Here is a 16,994-nt window from a genome sequence, read left to right as displayed (position 1 = left end):
CAACAGTTCCTGGATTTATTAAATGCTTCATTAATTGAATTAAAGTAATATCACTAATAGTAACTATAACTTGAATCTCAAAATCCATTGGTAATAGGACTTCATTCCTAATTAGTGGAGATCAGTTGCCTAAAACTGTGTAAGGGGTAGGATAGAGTTGGTGAGAGTTGTGATATCTTATTCCCAATGGAAGGATTCTTTCAACCTGCATGGTCTGGAATATATTCTCCTATATATGTTTTCTCCGACTTCTGTTTGCTATGATCTTGGATAGGATAGGGTTTCTTTCCTACTTTATCCACTAATAATACAGCAATTAGAAATAAACCTAAAAACCTCATCCTCTAGACTAATAATGGTACCTGGAAACTAGCAACAAAAATTCAAATGTCAACAGTCTAAGAGAAGTTGGTTTATCAACATGGTGTCAAGTTGATACTCACCCAAGTTTTCAGTAGAGCTTAGCTGAATCCAAACTATAATCTGAGTGATAAGTTAACAATAGTACTAATGGTAATTAGAGACTATCTGGAAACCAAATATGGTTTTTCCCATTGGAAATTAGTTCTTATTAAGATTAGAAATATTTTGGAGGTTTTTCCTTGTTTTTTAATGGTGACATTCAATGCTTTTTTAAGGTCCATGGGGTCACATTCAATTGTAATGCATTTGTACAAACAATAAGTTCTTCTGAATTAAGTATGATATATTCCTGTTACAGAATGTCATCATAAGGGAATTTTACCTCATAATAAAGTCCAGTTTAAGGGGGAGGTCATTATGAAAGTTATCTCCTCTTTTTTTCTCTTTTTTGGCACCTAGTCTTCTTCAAAGGACACTGCCAGGAATCCATTTAAGTTTGTTTTCCCAACCTAGTGTCTAGTTTGCTAGTTTTAAACATGGCAATATATCTCTATAGTGAAATGAATTATAAGCTCTATTCTTCCCATTTCCTAATCAAAAAGATCTTGAAAAATTTGATTGCATCATGTTCTCAAACATAAAGAAACTCTTTCCCCCCAGGTCACCTTTCAACACTCTGGTCCAAAGATACTTGCCAACACTTCACACACTGACAAACACTTTCTGTCTGGCTTCATGTTCTTAGAAGGCTTTTTGGAAATCTAGCCCAGTCTTCTTTAAGAAGATATACATAATCTATATGACAATCTGAAGTGTAAAACAATGAGATCCAGGTGCAATCTAATAATAAGTCAGAGGATTTGTACTCAAATTATCTACAACCTGTATGACCTTGGGCAAACAAAGACCTTTGTGTCTCTGAGCTTCAATGTACCAATCTGTAAAATGAAACAATTGAACTAGACTTCTAAGATCCATTTTAGCATTTAAGCCTACAAACTGTACTCATTATTTGACAAAATTGGAAAATAGTATGGCAGAAACTAGGCATTAACCGCACCTAACACCCTATATAAAGAAAAGATCAAAATGGATTCATGATTCGACATTAAGAGTGATACTAAAAGCAAATTAGCAGAACAAGGGATAGTCTACATCTCAAATTTGTGGAAAAGGAAAGAATTTATGGCCAAAGAAGAACTAGAGAACATTATAAAAAGCAAAATGGATAATTTTGGTTACATTACATTAAAAACATTTTGTATAAATAAAATGAATGCACTCAAGATTAGAAGGGAAGCAGTAAACTGGAGGGGATTAATATCCAGCAGCTCTGATAAAGGTCTAATTTCTAAAATCAATAGATAATTGACTCAAATTTATAAGACCACAAGCCATTCTCCAATTGATAAATGGTTAGAGGATATAAACAGATCTGATAAATAAACAGAGAGACCTGGAGAGACTTACATGAACTGATGCTGAGTGAAATAAATGGAACCAAGAGAACATTGTATACAGCAACAACAAAACTACGTGATGATCAACTTCAATGGACTGGGCTCTTTGTAGCAAGAAGTAATTCAGGCCAATTCCAATAGATTTGTGATGGAGAGTGCCATCTGTAACCAGAGAGAGAGGACTATGGGAACTGAAGGTGGACCATAACACGGTATTTTCACCTTTTTTGCTGTTGTCTGTTTGCTTTTTTTCTTCATTTTTGATCTGATTTTCAATGTGCAGCATGATAAAAGTGGAAATGTTTAAAAGAATTTGCACGTTTAGCCTATATTGGATTACTTGCTGTCCAAGGGAGGGGTGGGAGCAAGAAAGGGAGAAAATTTTGGGACACAAGATTTTTCAAGGATGAATGCTGAAAATTATCTTTGCATGGATTTTGAAAATAAAAATCTTTTGTAAAAAAAAAGCCTACATATTTTGAAAAACTAAGAGTTACCAAGAATAATTTTTAAAAGCTGTATTTAAAAAAAAAAAAAGCTTATTTTAAGCACAGTAAAATCTCAATGTTCAGGAATGCTTAAGAAATATAGTTTAGGAGAAAATTGTTCAGGGTAAAATTTTCATTGGTATGATTGAATTTGGAGTCCAGAAACAGTGATCTGAAATGAGAGGTATATAGAGCAGTGAAAAGGGCCCTAGATTTGGAGTCAAGTCACTTGCCTTTGAAAACTTATCTATTAGATGAGTTTGGATTGGTTACTTCCCCTCTATGAGGCTCAATTTCCTTTTTATTAAAGCTTTTTATGTTCAAAACATATGCACAGATAATTTTTCAACATTGACCCTTGCATACATAGCCTTGTGTTTCAAATTTTCCCCTCCTTCCTTCACCCGCTCCTTAGATGCCAAGCAATCCAATATATGTTATACATGTTAAAATATATGTTCAATCCAATATGTATAAATATATTTATACAATTCTCTTTTTGCACAAGAAAAATCAGATCAAAAAGGAAAGAAAATAAGTAAGAAAACAAAATGCAAGTGAACAACATCAAAAAGAGTGAAAATGCTATGTTGTGATCCACATTCAGTTCTCACAGTCTCTTTCTGGGTGTAGATGGCTCTCTTTATCACAAGCTCATTAGAACTGGCATCAATCATCTCTTTGTTGGAAAGAGTCATGTTCATCACAATTAATCATCATATAATATTGATGTTGCCATGTACAATGATTTCCTAGTTCTGCTCACTTCACTTAGCATTAGTAAGTCTCTCTGAGCCTTTCTGACATCATCCTGCTGATCATTTCTTATAGAACAATAATATTCCATAACATTCATATCTATAACTTACTCAGCCATTCCCTAATTGATGGGCATCCACTCAGTTTCCAGTTTCTTGAAGCTCATTTTCCTTATCTGTATAACATGGGTGGTCAACTGGATTATAATGATCTCTAAATTCCCTTCAATATTTTAGATCTCTGTTCCTAAAAATGGTTTTCAAATTAGAATTGGATAAAATAGATTTAATAACTTGGTTGAGTGTCTAGTAAATGGTAGTCAGAAGGAAAAATCTGTCACAGTACAAGAACAGAGAGACAGATTTGGCCCAGGGACTAGAGTTTGCTGACCCCTGTTAGAGGCACAGCTAGTTTTTATGCTCTACTATCCCAATATTTTAGAAAAGCTGAGACTCAAAACTGGACAGGTTCCACCTCCACCCTCTACTTTCACATATTTTTCTGATTTAGTTATAAAAGGCTTCAGTTTCTTGAATAGGTAATTAATTTATAAACTATGGTAGAAAAAACACAGGATTAGGAAAAATGAAATTTGAGTTCAAATCCTAGCTCCAATAGTGACTAACTGTGGTATCTTCTCTATCTTCTCATCAATAAAAAAATATTTCAATATATAACTTCAACAATAACTTTAACTCTGTTTGCCTTGGTTTCCTCATCTGTAAAATGAGCTGAAGAAGGAAATGAAAAATTACTCTAGTATATTTGTCAATAAAACTCAAAATAGGGTCATGAAGAGTTGGACATGAATAATCAATAGCACAACAATATTTATCCAATTTAATTCATAATATAAAATTGTTAAGGTCCTACTTCATAAACCTAAAAGTTCTTATACATGTTTTAGCATATTATTATTATCTCTTAGTTTTTTATGACTCTCCCATTTATTTCAATTTTTCATATAATTCATTTAGTCACTAAACTATCTTATCTTTATGATCATTTTTTTAAAAATCAGATTCATATGTGTCTTTGTGTTCTTTTATTATATTCTTATCAATAAAGTTATAAACTCAGCAAAGATTAACTTTAGGCAACTAGATACCTTTCCCTGGGCTCCTTTTTCCCATTCCCAATGACTCTTCTGTTGCATATCCTAGATAGGATCTTAAAGGCCATCTATTTTCATTTAACAAATGAGGTCACATTCACTTTCTGAGGTCACATAGTCAAAGGTTGATTTGAACCCATGGTCTCTGGTAAAGTTAGTGGTTTTTCCACTGTATTATACTGATTCTTATTCATTCTTATCTGACTTATCCCCACTAAAAATCAGCTTCCCTTGAGAGGAGCTAATATCATCTATTAGAGCTTATACCTTGGTATAAGTATATTACTTGTCCCAAAAATACTTATAATTTAACATTTAATTGTTGTTTAAAGATTGTCTGTATTTCCAAGATAGGATTTTCAAGGTGGAGTTTTTAGGTAGTGTTGGGCAGTAAGGAGGCTTCATGGTATCCTATAATCACACACAATTACAGGCAGCCAGCTAGTCTAACTATCTGGTACTACTAACCCCATTCTTTCAAAGGGACTTTTATGTCCCTTGGACCAGCTCCTCAATGTGGTCCTTCCTACTGATTTCCCTTCATCCCCTAAAATCTGATTTCTTAATATTCATGTTCTACCTAGCACATTAAATGCACCTTATTGGACCACACTCAAAGAGAGAGATAAAGAGATAGAAACAAAGAGAAAGAGACAGGGAAAATAGATAGAAATTAAAGCATATATTAATATCTGTCTTATGATTCAGATGAATCTTTATACATCATTGCACATGTAACAAGAAACAAGGACTCTGTTCTAAGAAATAAAGGTCAATAGTTCTAAAAATACAGTGAGTGGAATTGTAAATAGTCCTCAAAAAAAGGTCTGACTAGATGTCAGTTTTGAGAGTCATATTGAAGAAGTGTTTGATCTCTCTTGACTATACTCCAATAGCTGGCAATAAATGTACTCTAAATGAACTTTACTACCAAACCACCAAAAACTGAAAATAAACCCAAATCACATTTTACTTACATTCTAGCAAGCTTTTTTAAAAGGACATATTGAGATATTGAGGGGCAGCTAGGTGGTACAATGGATAGAGCACCAGCCCTGAAGTCAGAAAGACCTGAGTTCAAATCTGACCTCAGACACTTAACACTTCCTAACTGGGTGATGCTGGACAAATCATTCAACCCCAGTTGCCTCAGCAAAAATTATATATATATATATATACATACCTTGTTTCTAACATTTATCAGTCTTATTCTTAATCTGACATGAAAATCTTGTGAGAGATTCTAATATCCAGAATACTGGTAGCTGAGGTCATCAATAGCCTTTCTGAATTTGTCTTTTGGACGACTTGACCTTGATACAACATTTGCTATCCTCAGAAAACTTCATCTCAGATGGGTGGCTAGCTGGCTGAAAGACCTATCCTTATCCATTTCTTCCCAGTTATGTAATGCTGACTTCAAAGAAGCTACAATGTATAAGAGGTTAAAGAGAGGGAGGAAGTGGCAAAATGTGCAGTAAGTCTTTTAGTAAAAGTTACAAAGGGATGAAATGATCGAATTTTTAACAAACTAATAATTTTCAAGAGGTTGTGACTCATCATTATGATATACTGTCTAACAATTATTTCTTGCACTGAGAAAAACAATCTTCATGAATGACTATTGGACTAAAGGTTTTTGGTGTATAAGAAGCAATAAATGAATCTAATCTCATGCAGAGCCTTGGTCCATAATTTAGTATTCCTTCTGCTATTAGGAATTCATCCATTAATGGCCCCTTGACATAATATGAATCACAGCAATTACATAAAGCATTAGCTAATCAAATGATCACCCAGAACCAGGACAGAATATAATGAAGTTGTCATTTCCCTAGTCCTGGACATTATTTCTCAATGAAGCATAATATAACATTAGCTTTCTTAGAAGCCATCAAAATCCTGTTGCTGAGCATACATTTCACTAAAATCCTCAGTCTATCTCCACTAGACCCATCTACTCAGTAAGACCCATCTACTCAGTCTGTACTTTTGAAACTGATTTATTAAAATCCAAGTATAAGTCTTTATTGTGCATTGGGAAAAGGGAGAGGACATGATTTTCCATTTGTATAGAACTTCCAGAGAAGAACTGCTACTGATGTATATCAGCAACTGCTTTGTTGATGTATCATTTTGGAGGATTGCCTGGAGCACTGAGAAGTTAAGTGATTTGCCCACAGTCTCAGAACAGAATGAAAACATTAGCTCCTACTCATGGACTCAGCTAGAGTTCTTTTCTATTCTTTCTGTGAGTCCTTTGAAATCTTTTCTTCCAAAATCCATAATCTTTCCATTCTGAAAGTGCTGCTCCAGGACCTGATTTTTAAGTGCCTTCCATGGCCTCCTATATTCAACTATACTGGTTTTTATTGGAAAATGGTCTTTGGTCTTATATATTTCTTTCAATTTCCTATATATCTTATATATCAAACCATTGTCAAATCTATTTGATTTTTTTTACTTTACACTGTGCTTCCTCCAGGAATAAAGTTTTGTCATTATTGTTGTTGTTTTTTAATGGTCCTATGATTTCATCCGTTTAAAGAGTTCCCAAAGAAGAACTTCACTTTGGCACCTTTTCTTCAATTTAAAGTTTTCAGAGATGGGGCAACTAGATGGAACAATGGATAAAGCACTAGCCCCAAAATCAGTAGGACCTGAGTTCAAAATTTAGCCTCAGAAACTTAATACTTAACATTTACTAGTTATGTTTATCTCTGGACAAGTGGCTTAACCCCAATTGCCTCACAAAATAAATAAATAAAGTTTTTAGAGATACCTGAGGCACTGGGTATGTGATTTACCCAGGATTACATAAGCATTTTGTATCAGAGATGGAACTTGAAACCAGCTCCCTGTCTACTATTTCACAGTGCCTTGCTAGTAGAGTTACACATGCACAGAAAAGAACAGAATTTTAGTCGGAAGCACAGAAAAGACAGATTTGAAAGTAATACATAGAATATGTTGAATATTTACAAGGAAAATTCATCTATTCTTAGTGTAAATCTGTGGATACATGTAGACATGCTCATTTTATCTGGTGCTTGTTAAGTTCAGAATATTACAAATGAATTAAATTTAAAAAAAAAGTTTGCTGTTAAGCATCATAAAGTACACCTGTAATCCTTGCTATTGAAGTTGGTAGATTTCTTAATCTGAGAGGTTTGAGTTTCAGTGAGCTGATGCCTTCAATTGTCCACATGAAGTTAAGCATTTATATAGTGACTCAAATGACCTAAAGAAGGTTTGAACTAGTAAGGGGATAACTTTAATAGATTAAAGCTCCTTTGCTAATTACAATGAGGCAGTAAGAAACCATTGTGCTTCCAGCTTGGGTGTGAGAGGAAGAGAGAAAAGAGAGACAGAGACAGATTCAGAGCAGAAAGAGATCAAGAAAGAGACAGAGAAATTCACAAATTGGTGAATAAAAGAAAGAATGAATTATTTATAAATTAATTCAACAAAAACTTTTTTTATATGAAATCAATGAGGATTTCTATTAACCCGAATTTACCTGAACACCCATTTTTTCAGAGTATTCTAATTAGCTAAAGTTTTACTACATAATTCAATTTATCAAGGAAGAACTGTTGGATTTGTGAGTATTTAACTGAATAAAAAAAGCATACATAGAAAATGTTAGCAAGAGTAAAGAAAAAAAAGTGGAAGAGAGGAAAAGGAGAGGAGAGGAAAGGAAAAGACTAAAAGATAAAGGAATCATTGCTCAAAGAAAATGTCAGAATTGTATCCAATCAGTACCTAATAAGGCTATTTACAGCAGAGTTATTCTCATTATGACTAAGTTGCCTCTTTTCAGATGATGGTAGTTTTTCTATTGGTGTTATGATGATCCCAATGTATTATGTAGCTATTCTGCTTAAAAAATCATACAAATACCATCCCAGGACTGAAAAGAGGCAGCATATTGGACCTACCCGTTTCTGTAGTGGAAAAAGTCATCAGCATTCTCATACTAAAGACACATTGGTCTAAAAAATAATTGCAGCAACTGCTTCTTGGCATCTCTGTGTATTATAATGTCATATTAAAATGTAGAATAGTTTGGATTTAATAGTGCTGTTGGACTTAAAATGAGAAATCCTTAAAACCCTGAAAAAGAGCACAGCAGACTCAGCTAGCTTTCCAAAGCTGAAAGTAGTATGGGCTTTTCTGGCAGTTGAAACTATAAAATCAAATAAGCAAGAACTCCAATTCCTTCTCCAGTGGAAAAACCTATACTCCTCAAATAAAATTTCTCCATTTTGGAAATTCCATTTCTACTTCCAAATGCTTGTTTCAGCAAAAACTAAGATAATACATTGTTCCATCTTCTGAGTAAAAAATAATAATAATAATCTTTGGAAATCAGAAAACCTATCAAATTGACTGAAAATGTAATAGCCTTTTTTTAAAGATAAGAAAGTTAAGGCATCCCCAAAATATTTATACAATTATCTTGAGGAAGGGATTAGCTGTTTGTTATAGTCCTTAGATTAGAATTCTATGAGGCAGCAACTTTGTGTTGGCCCTAAGAACATTTCATCTGACTTTTCAGATATAAAACCTGAGATTTTATCTGCTCTGACTGAATATTTTTATTTTTAAGTGGAATGTTTGATTCTATTAGTAGTCACCTAATCCAATGTTGTCTGTTTTTAAAGATGTTAGCTAGGCTCAATGTTTTCATGAAGAAAAAAATAGGGTGATCCTTTAGTAAGCAGCCAAATAATAGTTGTAGACAGGTTCATCTTTCTAAATTTCTTCTCAATTCAAAGTTGTTGAATTAAAACCCAAGGACAGATGACATTTTTTAAGTATGAATTGAAACATTTATTCATGAGGGCTCCTAAATAGCTGAAATACACATTCTATTTTTATTTTCAAATGTTTATTCTTGTAAATGGCACAATAACACATTGTCCTAGCTGCTGAAAATCAGAAAACAAATCAAAATGGCTGAAAATGTGAGAGTTTTTTTTAAGATAAGAAAGTTAAGGCAATTCAAAATTTTTTCTATGAAAATTCTGAGAGAACCTCAAGGAAATGATAACCCCATTGTTGGATCATCCTAAATAGTAATTCATCTATTTTTCTCACTATAAACACAGGTCAACCATATTTAGAGAGATCCAAGAAGAAAAGGACATAACTTCCTTATGAACACATCTCAATGTGGTAAGTCAATATCTAAGTTGTGAGCAAGTGATTTGAGAAACTGATATTACAAACACAAATAAGATTTCTATAACAATGGGCAAAAATGTCAGCCATTCACATGAATTAGTTATTTGTTATTACTTTTATACAAACAAATCAAACATTACCAGGATCAAATGAAAACAAAAGAAAAAAGATGTGTAAAAAAGAACAAGAGGAAATATAGGATGCAATTATAAGGTCACTCTGAAGACCTCTGAAGCTATAATTCAAAAGGAACAGGTTAGTCAAGATTTCTTTTTTACCCCATTGGGGTTTTCCATAGACTAGGTGTTTAAGGAGCCATCAGCCATCCACCCCAAGATCACAGGAAACAGCCAACATTGGGATCCTAGGATATGCTTTGCTTAGGGTATCTTTTCCGCAGAGGAAATTGCTCTCCTTCAATAAGTATCAAATGGCTCGAGAGGTAGTAAGTTCTTAAATCACATCATGATGAGATAGAAACCAAAACTTTTTTATAGACATTATTGTTAATATTTCTTCTTGTAAGTCACCTAAATAAAAGTCAATCCATACCAGTCTGACATTCAGCTGCCATTTACTCTCTATGTTGGTATGATATGTGTATCTTGTCACCGTTACCTCCTCCAGGCAATACATTTCATGTTCTAGACCTGATTGTAACAATTGAGAATAATTTAACTGTCTGGAAATCTGTGAACATATAATTGGTATAAGGATAATGCTGACCATTAATCTTCATCTTCACTGATAGAGGAATGTGGTGAGAGGGAAAGGAGAACTTAAATGGAAATTATACTAGGAAAGATTTAAATTAAACATGAAAAAGATATCACAATTCTAGAATTTTATGATAATTGTGACTCATGAGCAACAAATTTTCTTCCAAAGTTTGACAACTGATTTCAGATAATATCTTGCTTGTGTCTTTTACCTTCAGAAAGATACTATTTAGTGTCATATAGGATTTTGAAATGACACATACAGAAAATTGTTTTTCAAATGGTCCTACTATCTATCCAAAAATTGCTTATTGATTCAACTAGACATGATCTAATATTTATGTTCAAGTTTCTTAGGGTAAAAAATGTATTCTTAACCCTAAATCCTATTATTGATTTTTGAATATTGTCTGGAAAAAACTAAATTGCCTCACCAATTTATCATAATCCAGGAAGAAGTTAGATTCAATAACTAATTTTGTCCCACTGTTCTTCTACTATCAAATGGCAGCTTATAATCTTCTCTTGTGCAAAAATGGGCAAGTCATTGAACCTCCCTGGATCCCAATTTCCTCAACTATAAAAGAGGTAGGACCAGATGGTACTTAAAATCCTCTCAAGTTCTAGATCTATGGTTTTATCTAAAGAATCAAAAGAGGATCAAAGGAAGGAGCACTCCATTATTATTAATAATAGTCAGGTGGCGAAATGGATAGAACATTAAACCTGGTTCAGGAAAACCAAGTTCAAATCCAGATTCAGATACTTAGTAGGCCACTGTCTATCTCAGTTTCCCCATCAGAAAAATGGGCATACTAATAACACCTACCTCCCAATGTGATTGTGAGGATGAAATGAGATGTTTATAAAGTACTTTGAAATTTTAAAAGGCCTATATATAAATGCCACCTATTATTATTATATACACTGTAAGATTATGCTGAGAACTATATTCATTTTAAATCTCTCTTCCTATATTTACTGCTTCTAGCCCGGGGCTTTCAACATAATAAGTGTTCAATTAATTTTTGCTGAAATGAATTTAAATGTGTTATATCATCTGTCCATAATCAATGAATCAAGAAATATTTAGTTGAATGGAATTGCATGCAAATTTATGGAATGAAAAAAAGATGGGAAATTAATGTCTGTTTTTCATCTATGTTCTAAAATGAATTTTGAACTTTAATATACTTCTGTCATTTATATTAAAAAGGAGATAAAAATTATTTGAAATATTCTATAGCAATTAAATAGAAATATTAATAGCAATTGAGTAATTTTTCTAGTTTATTATAAGATTTAATGTTATAAATTTAGTTCTTTTACAAATAGCATGGTTCAGTGACTGAAACTTCTAAATAAAGAAAAAATATTCTGAACTATCAAGTGAGAGTTAAAGCTTAAGAGATAATTTGTTGGGTTTTCCTTCACTAAATATCATTTATCAATAGATTTTTCATTATAAGATTTTTTTCAAATCACTGAGTTCCAAAATACTCTTTATTTTAACATAATGTCTTGACTAATCTTCTAGTTTCCAAGAAATGATTCATTTGTGTCTCAATGTATTATTTTTGTGTTTATATCTGTTATTTTAAAGAAGAGCAAAAAAAGAAAGAAAAAGAAAAGCCCACATTAGATGACTAAGAGTTTGAAATGACTCTTCCTTTTATGAGTGTTGAGATCAAAAAAGAAAATGAGTCTCATGTAAATATTGCCTTAAGTATATAAAACAAATGTCTATTTTTAGTTCTATTAATTGTTTCTCATCTCTTATTCCCCTAAAAGATGCTTGAGAATTGAACAGAGTATTTAAACTGTTCAGGTTACATTTATCCATGGAAAGGTGCTTTGGCTATGTATCAAAACTCCACCCCCATCAACCTTTGGAAATCATAGAGTAGGAGTTTAAGGGTCTAAGAGGAAAGAAGTATCTTGTTCTGTTACTTGGATGACCCCTGCTGGCTAACTTCTACTTAAATTTGACCTGTTTCACGTTTTTTGTTTTTGTTTTTGTTTTTGTTTTTTTTAATCAGCAGGTCCCCTGTTTTCAGAAACTGACCTTTGGACCCAAGCAAGAGAATGGTGACAAATGTATTCTGTTTTCTTACGTGGGGCCTTTGGCTTTCTAAGCTTTAGATCTTGGCTAATTAAAGATTCCAGGGATATTTGCCTAGAGCTCTAAAACCTTTTCAATACAAATGCTTCGCAAAAGATCTATAATTTAATAAACTATAATCTGTAACTGTGAGTGCCATCAAAAGCAGGTGTGAATGGGTTTGTCTTTCAGAGATCCAAGATACAAGGCCTGTATCTCTTTAGCATAGAAATTCTTTATAAAATTCTTTTGAGTACAAAAGTTTCATCCCAATTCAAGAATTCCTGAGATTCCTTTGCTTTGGATGCTTTAGAAAATCATTCTCCTACAAGCTACAGATCCTAGGAACTCACAGTACCTAACTAATCTTTATTCCTCCAAGTAAATTAGATAGCAAGGAATTTGACAGCTCTTCCTAATAGGATCAGTGCAATAATCAAGAGGCAAACAGATAATCCCTTCTAGTAGTAAAGGACTGGGGAGAGAGGGAGAAGTTTTCAGGATGAAAAAGAGAGAAGGAGGAAAAAGGGAAACAGAGAAACAGAAAGCAAAACATAAAACCAAAAAATCTGCATAGGTCAGAGAAAGGAAATCTGATTTTCTTTTCTTTTCTAGTACTATCACCTAGAAAGAAAAGGGTTCCTACAAAATAAGCCCCTAACTGTATACATAAGGCCTCTTAAGGTTCCACAGCAAGCTCATAACTAAGTCCCAGACTAGAGCAAAGACCTCTTCCAAACCAAGTCTTCCATCATTATATCCTACTGTCTCCTCTTTGTCAGCTTAGCTGCCTGCTCTTTTATGCTCTCAGTCAGAGAGAGAGTCATAATAATAATAAAATAATAATAATAATAATAATAATAATAAATGTGGTGGTTATCTGTTAAAAAAAAGAAAAAAGAAACAAAGTAAGAATCCCAAGATTCTGGAAACTCAAGAATCTCCATATATAAAGTCTGAGGAACTGGGAGAGGGTCACACTCCAGATTTCTCCTGGAATTTCCTACTTCAGCCCTTTTTCAACTGTCCTCACTCCTCCCTTCAGAAGGGGCAGTTCCAAGATAGGGTCATTTAAGGTCAGCCCTTCCGAAGTAATCAATTATTTTTCTGATTTCATATTATCATCAAACTCCACAGTTTTAGAATGACGACTCTCTTCCCACAACATTTAAATCTTCCAAATCCAGCCAGATTCTTTCCATCCCGAGCTAACTTAGAGAGCTGCCAAAAGCAGGTGCGAAGGTTTAGTCTTTTAAGCATCAGAGAGATAAGGTAACAACAGGTCTGGGCTAAGAGCTGGGAGGTGGTCCACTAAGTAGACAATGATGTTCTCTCTAGCCCAGAATCTATTGCCTGTGCTTGCTGCCCTTAACGAAATCTTGAAGGGAACTGTGCCTTTGCTAGTTATACTCTCTGCTACCCGGCCAATAACACGTCGGCCAGAGTCAAACTATTCACACTGAAAGGAGGCAGAGGTTACAGACTTGGGAGTGACGAAGACAAGAAACTCGCCTTCTCTTTCCCCAGTCCCCGCCACTTTTGGGATACCAAAAACTCTCTCCCAGGGGTTCTATGCAGTTTCCTGGACTGAGGAAATCAGCGTTTGATCACAACTCCTCAATTCAACCCCCCTACCCCCCAAAAAACCCGACCCAATTGAGAAGAGATGGAGTAACCCCGTATTTTCTTCCCAGAGTAGGTGAAAATGAAAGATTTTTTTTTTCTTGAGTAGTTAGCGTTTACAAGTGGGGAAGAGGGCATCCTCTCCGCTCTCCCATGCTTACATGAAGAGTCCCCCACCCAGTCCCTAGAATAAGTCAGGGTAACAGAACCATAGTAGCACCCCCTTACACGCGCAGGCGCGCGCGCATGAACACACTCACATAAACACACGCACACGCACACATACACATCAATATGCTGCTTGGTGTGTGCTTGTGTGTGCGTGCGCGTGTATGTGTGTGTGTGTGTATGTGTTTCTCTGCTTCCTCTTCCTACCTGAATTCGGGAACCACATTAGGCTGGAACCGGTAGAAAGCGGCGGAGAGAGTGACCAACCAGCCAGGTTTGTAACTCCCGTTCTCGCACTCCAGGTACGGCAGAGACCACCTGATCTGACTCTTTTCCCCCCCTGAGCTGTCCCGGAACCTCCAGCTGTGGCCCAGACCCCGGGCCCCCTGGTTGGAGCCTCGGCGGTGAAAATGGGGCCTCCATTTGCGCCTCAGGCCGTGAAGCCATTCAGTCTCCAGGGTGGCGTTGGCCGAGTAGTGAGCAGAGGAGGACAGGTTCTGTAGGAGGATGCGACCCTCCCCGCGAGTGGCCTGAAGGAAGACCTGGGGGGCCGAAGAGGACAGCGACTCGGTGCTGAAAGTAATGGCTGCCCGGGAGATGCTGGGCTCATCTTCAAAGACGCTTAGGATCAGCGCCTGGTACCACTCCAGGTCGTCCTGCAAGTTCTGCTCTAGTGACTTATTGATCATGTTGAGGAAGTTGGTGGCGTAGATAAGCGTGTCCATCGCCCCGTGCAAGGAGGGGTGCGGGCTGACCATAGCGGGGGACTTCCCCGGCAGGCCGGCTGCCAGCTCCAAGCGGCCGGAGCAATTGGTTCGCTTCAGTTCATGGGAGTCCCCAGTGTAAAGGTAAGAGGCCACGTCCGCGGGCACCTCCTCGGAGAGTTTCTGCGCCAAGATGGTGCTGTCGATGGACCGGCTCCAGAGAGTCGAAGAGTCTGAGACTCGGGCGGACTGATGACCATGCTGTTTCCCTCTAAGGGTCCTCTCTCTGTGGGCTTCCAGGCGCCCTGGTGGGTCACGGCTGGAACCCGCGGCTTCCAATCCCAGCTGAGCAAGCAGGAGGCAGAGGAGTAAGGGGTAAACCATGTCTCTTGGCTGTCTCGGAGTGAGGGGAGTAGAGGTGATGGGAAGTCACTTTTCAATTTTTTTTTTTATTAATAATCGTAATAGTATTACTATTGTTAGTCTTCTTCCTTCTACAGATGGTATCAAGGGGAGGAGGTGGAGATTTTAAAAATAAGAATTTTTTAAAATAGCCTGGATCTCAAAGCAACTGTAAGCAGGAAACCAAGTCACCTGTGGCAATGCTGACTGCGATCTCCTCTCCACAATAGGCTAGCCCTGGGGATTACGCACCTCGCAGCCTTGATCTGAGCAGGTTACATCCCATCTCGCTACACGGCAGCTATAGTTAGCCTGCTTACGTCTTTATCCCCATCCGTTTCCACTGCCGTTTTCATTGAGGTGTGTTAACGAGATGCTTCTGCTGCTGCCGCCTGCAAGCGCCGCTCCATCATCTAACCAGTGGCAGGTTCTCCCCTCTTCACCCCCCTCCCCAACTCAAGCTCCTCCTCATTCACTTCCCACGGAGGCTCTGATTGCGCGCGCACAGAAACACACACACACACACACACACACACACACACACACACGGAGTTGGGGGGTGGGGGCACTGCAAGGGAACCTGAAGAAGCAAAAATATATTTTGAAGAGAGAAAAGCGGGGGGGGGGGGGGGAGGGAGGAGGGGAATTTGGGAGGAAAGGAGTCGGGGGCGGGGGAGAGGATGCTTAAGTGGCTGGTTAAAAGTATTGAGGATTGACCAAGGAAACACTTTCTTCCCTCTCTCCAGTCTGGGCCGGGGGTGGCGGGGCCGGGGGCCGGAGTTCGTTAACTAGACAGCTTGGCCACAACCAACCCCTCATTAGCGCTCAGAGGGTCCGTGTAGATCGGCATTCAGTCATCTCGCTCCCTAAATGGTCGATTCATCTGTCAATCATCAAGCTTCCTTTTACCGGGAAGGAATAGAGAGCTGTCCAGTGCTGAACCCAGAGGAATACAGAGGCGGCTGCGGAGGAGGGGAAACAGGGAAACGAAAAGGATGGGAGGAGGGGAAAGGAGAGAAGAAAGTGGAAGACAGGAGGAAGAAGGGAAGGAGGGGAAAGAAGACAAGGAAGTGGAAGAGGAGTAAAAGGAAGAGAGGGAGGAGAAAAGGGGGAAAAGAGGAGGAGGAAGAAGAGAGAAAGAAAAAGAAGAGGAGGAGGATGAGAAGGAGGTGGTGGAGGAGGAGGAGGAATAGGAAGAATAGCAAAAGATGTGGTATCATAGGGGAAACAACAGAGCTTTTGCAGTTTACTAAGTAAACCTAGTTTGGAGGATAATGTCGATATTTCCTATATTCAGTTAATTTTTTTTTTTTTTTTTTTTTTTTTGCTCTGGGGTATGTCTAGGGACTTAGAGGGGAAGAATAAGTAGGTTTGCATTTCTGCCTCAAAAAAAGAGGGAAAACAGTTTCCAGTTCATCTGCTCATTTTAGGCAAATTATTAAATCATCTTCCTTAGTTTTGATTAAAAAATAAAAACAACTTCTTTCTGCGGCTGTTCCTAAATATGAGGGAGTGATGGAGACATCTGCTGGCAAAACTGAAAAACTGAAAATTCTTAGACAAGGGATTGAGGATAGCACAGGCAGAAAAGAAGTTGCAAGGCAGGATAGTTATCCTCGAAACAGCATAAAAAGAGGCATTGTGTTATGAGGGAAATGATTTATTATGCTGCTAAAATTATACTGTTTGAGTCCAATCTTATATGATTAAAGATTCTTCCACACCTGGAATGTCCCTTGACCCCAGTAACTTTCTAGGGACAACAGGAATGGCTACAAGGTAATTCTAATTCTTCCATGCCCCAAATCCACTCAAAACATTCTTGTTTTGGCTTACCACACCCGGAAGTCTAGAGGAGACCACCTCAAACTTCTATTTTGGGTTCCAGCTAATAATATCTACC

The 16,994-nt window shown here is 36.8% G+C and overlaps 1 protein-coding gene across 1 annotated transcript in view; it reads right to left on the bottom strand.

Moving 5' to 3' along the window:
• The window catches only part of GPR158 (G protein-coupled receptor 158), a 386,759-nt gene extending 371,257 nt beyond the window's left edge, over positions 1-15,502 (bottom strand). Inside the window, exon 1 of the mRNA XM_074266961.1 lies at positions 14,193-15,502. Coding sequence (XP_074123062.1) covers positions 14,193-15,073 — 881 coding nt within the window. The 5' untranslated portion in view covers positions 15,074-15,502. The remainder of the gene's footprint in view (positions 1-14,192) is intronic.
• Between the last annotated feature and the right edge of the window lie 1,492 nt (positions 15,503-16,994).

This window comes from Sminthopsis crassicaudata, chromosome 5, assembly GCF_048593235.1.
Source record: "Sminthopsis crassicaudata isolate SCR6 chromosome 5, ASM4859323v1, whole genome shotgun sequence".
NCBI lineage: Eukaryota > Metazoa > Chordata > Mammalia > Dasyuromorphia > Dasyuridae > Sminthopsis > Sminthopsis crassicaudata.
The sequence above is the reverse complement of the archived record's forward strand: the minus strand, read 5'-3'. Positions and strand labels throughout refer to the sequence as shown.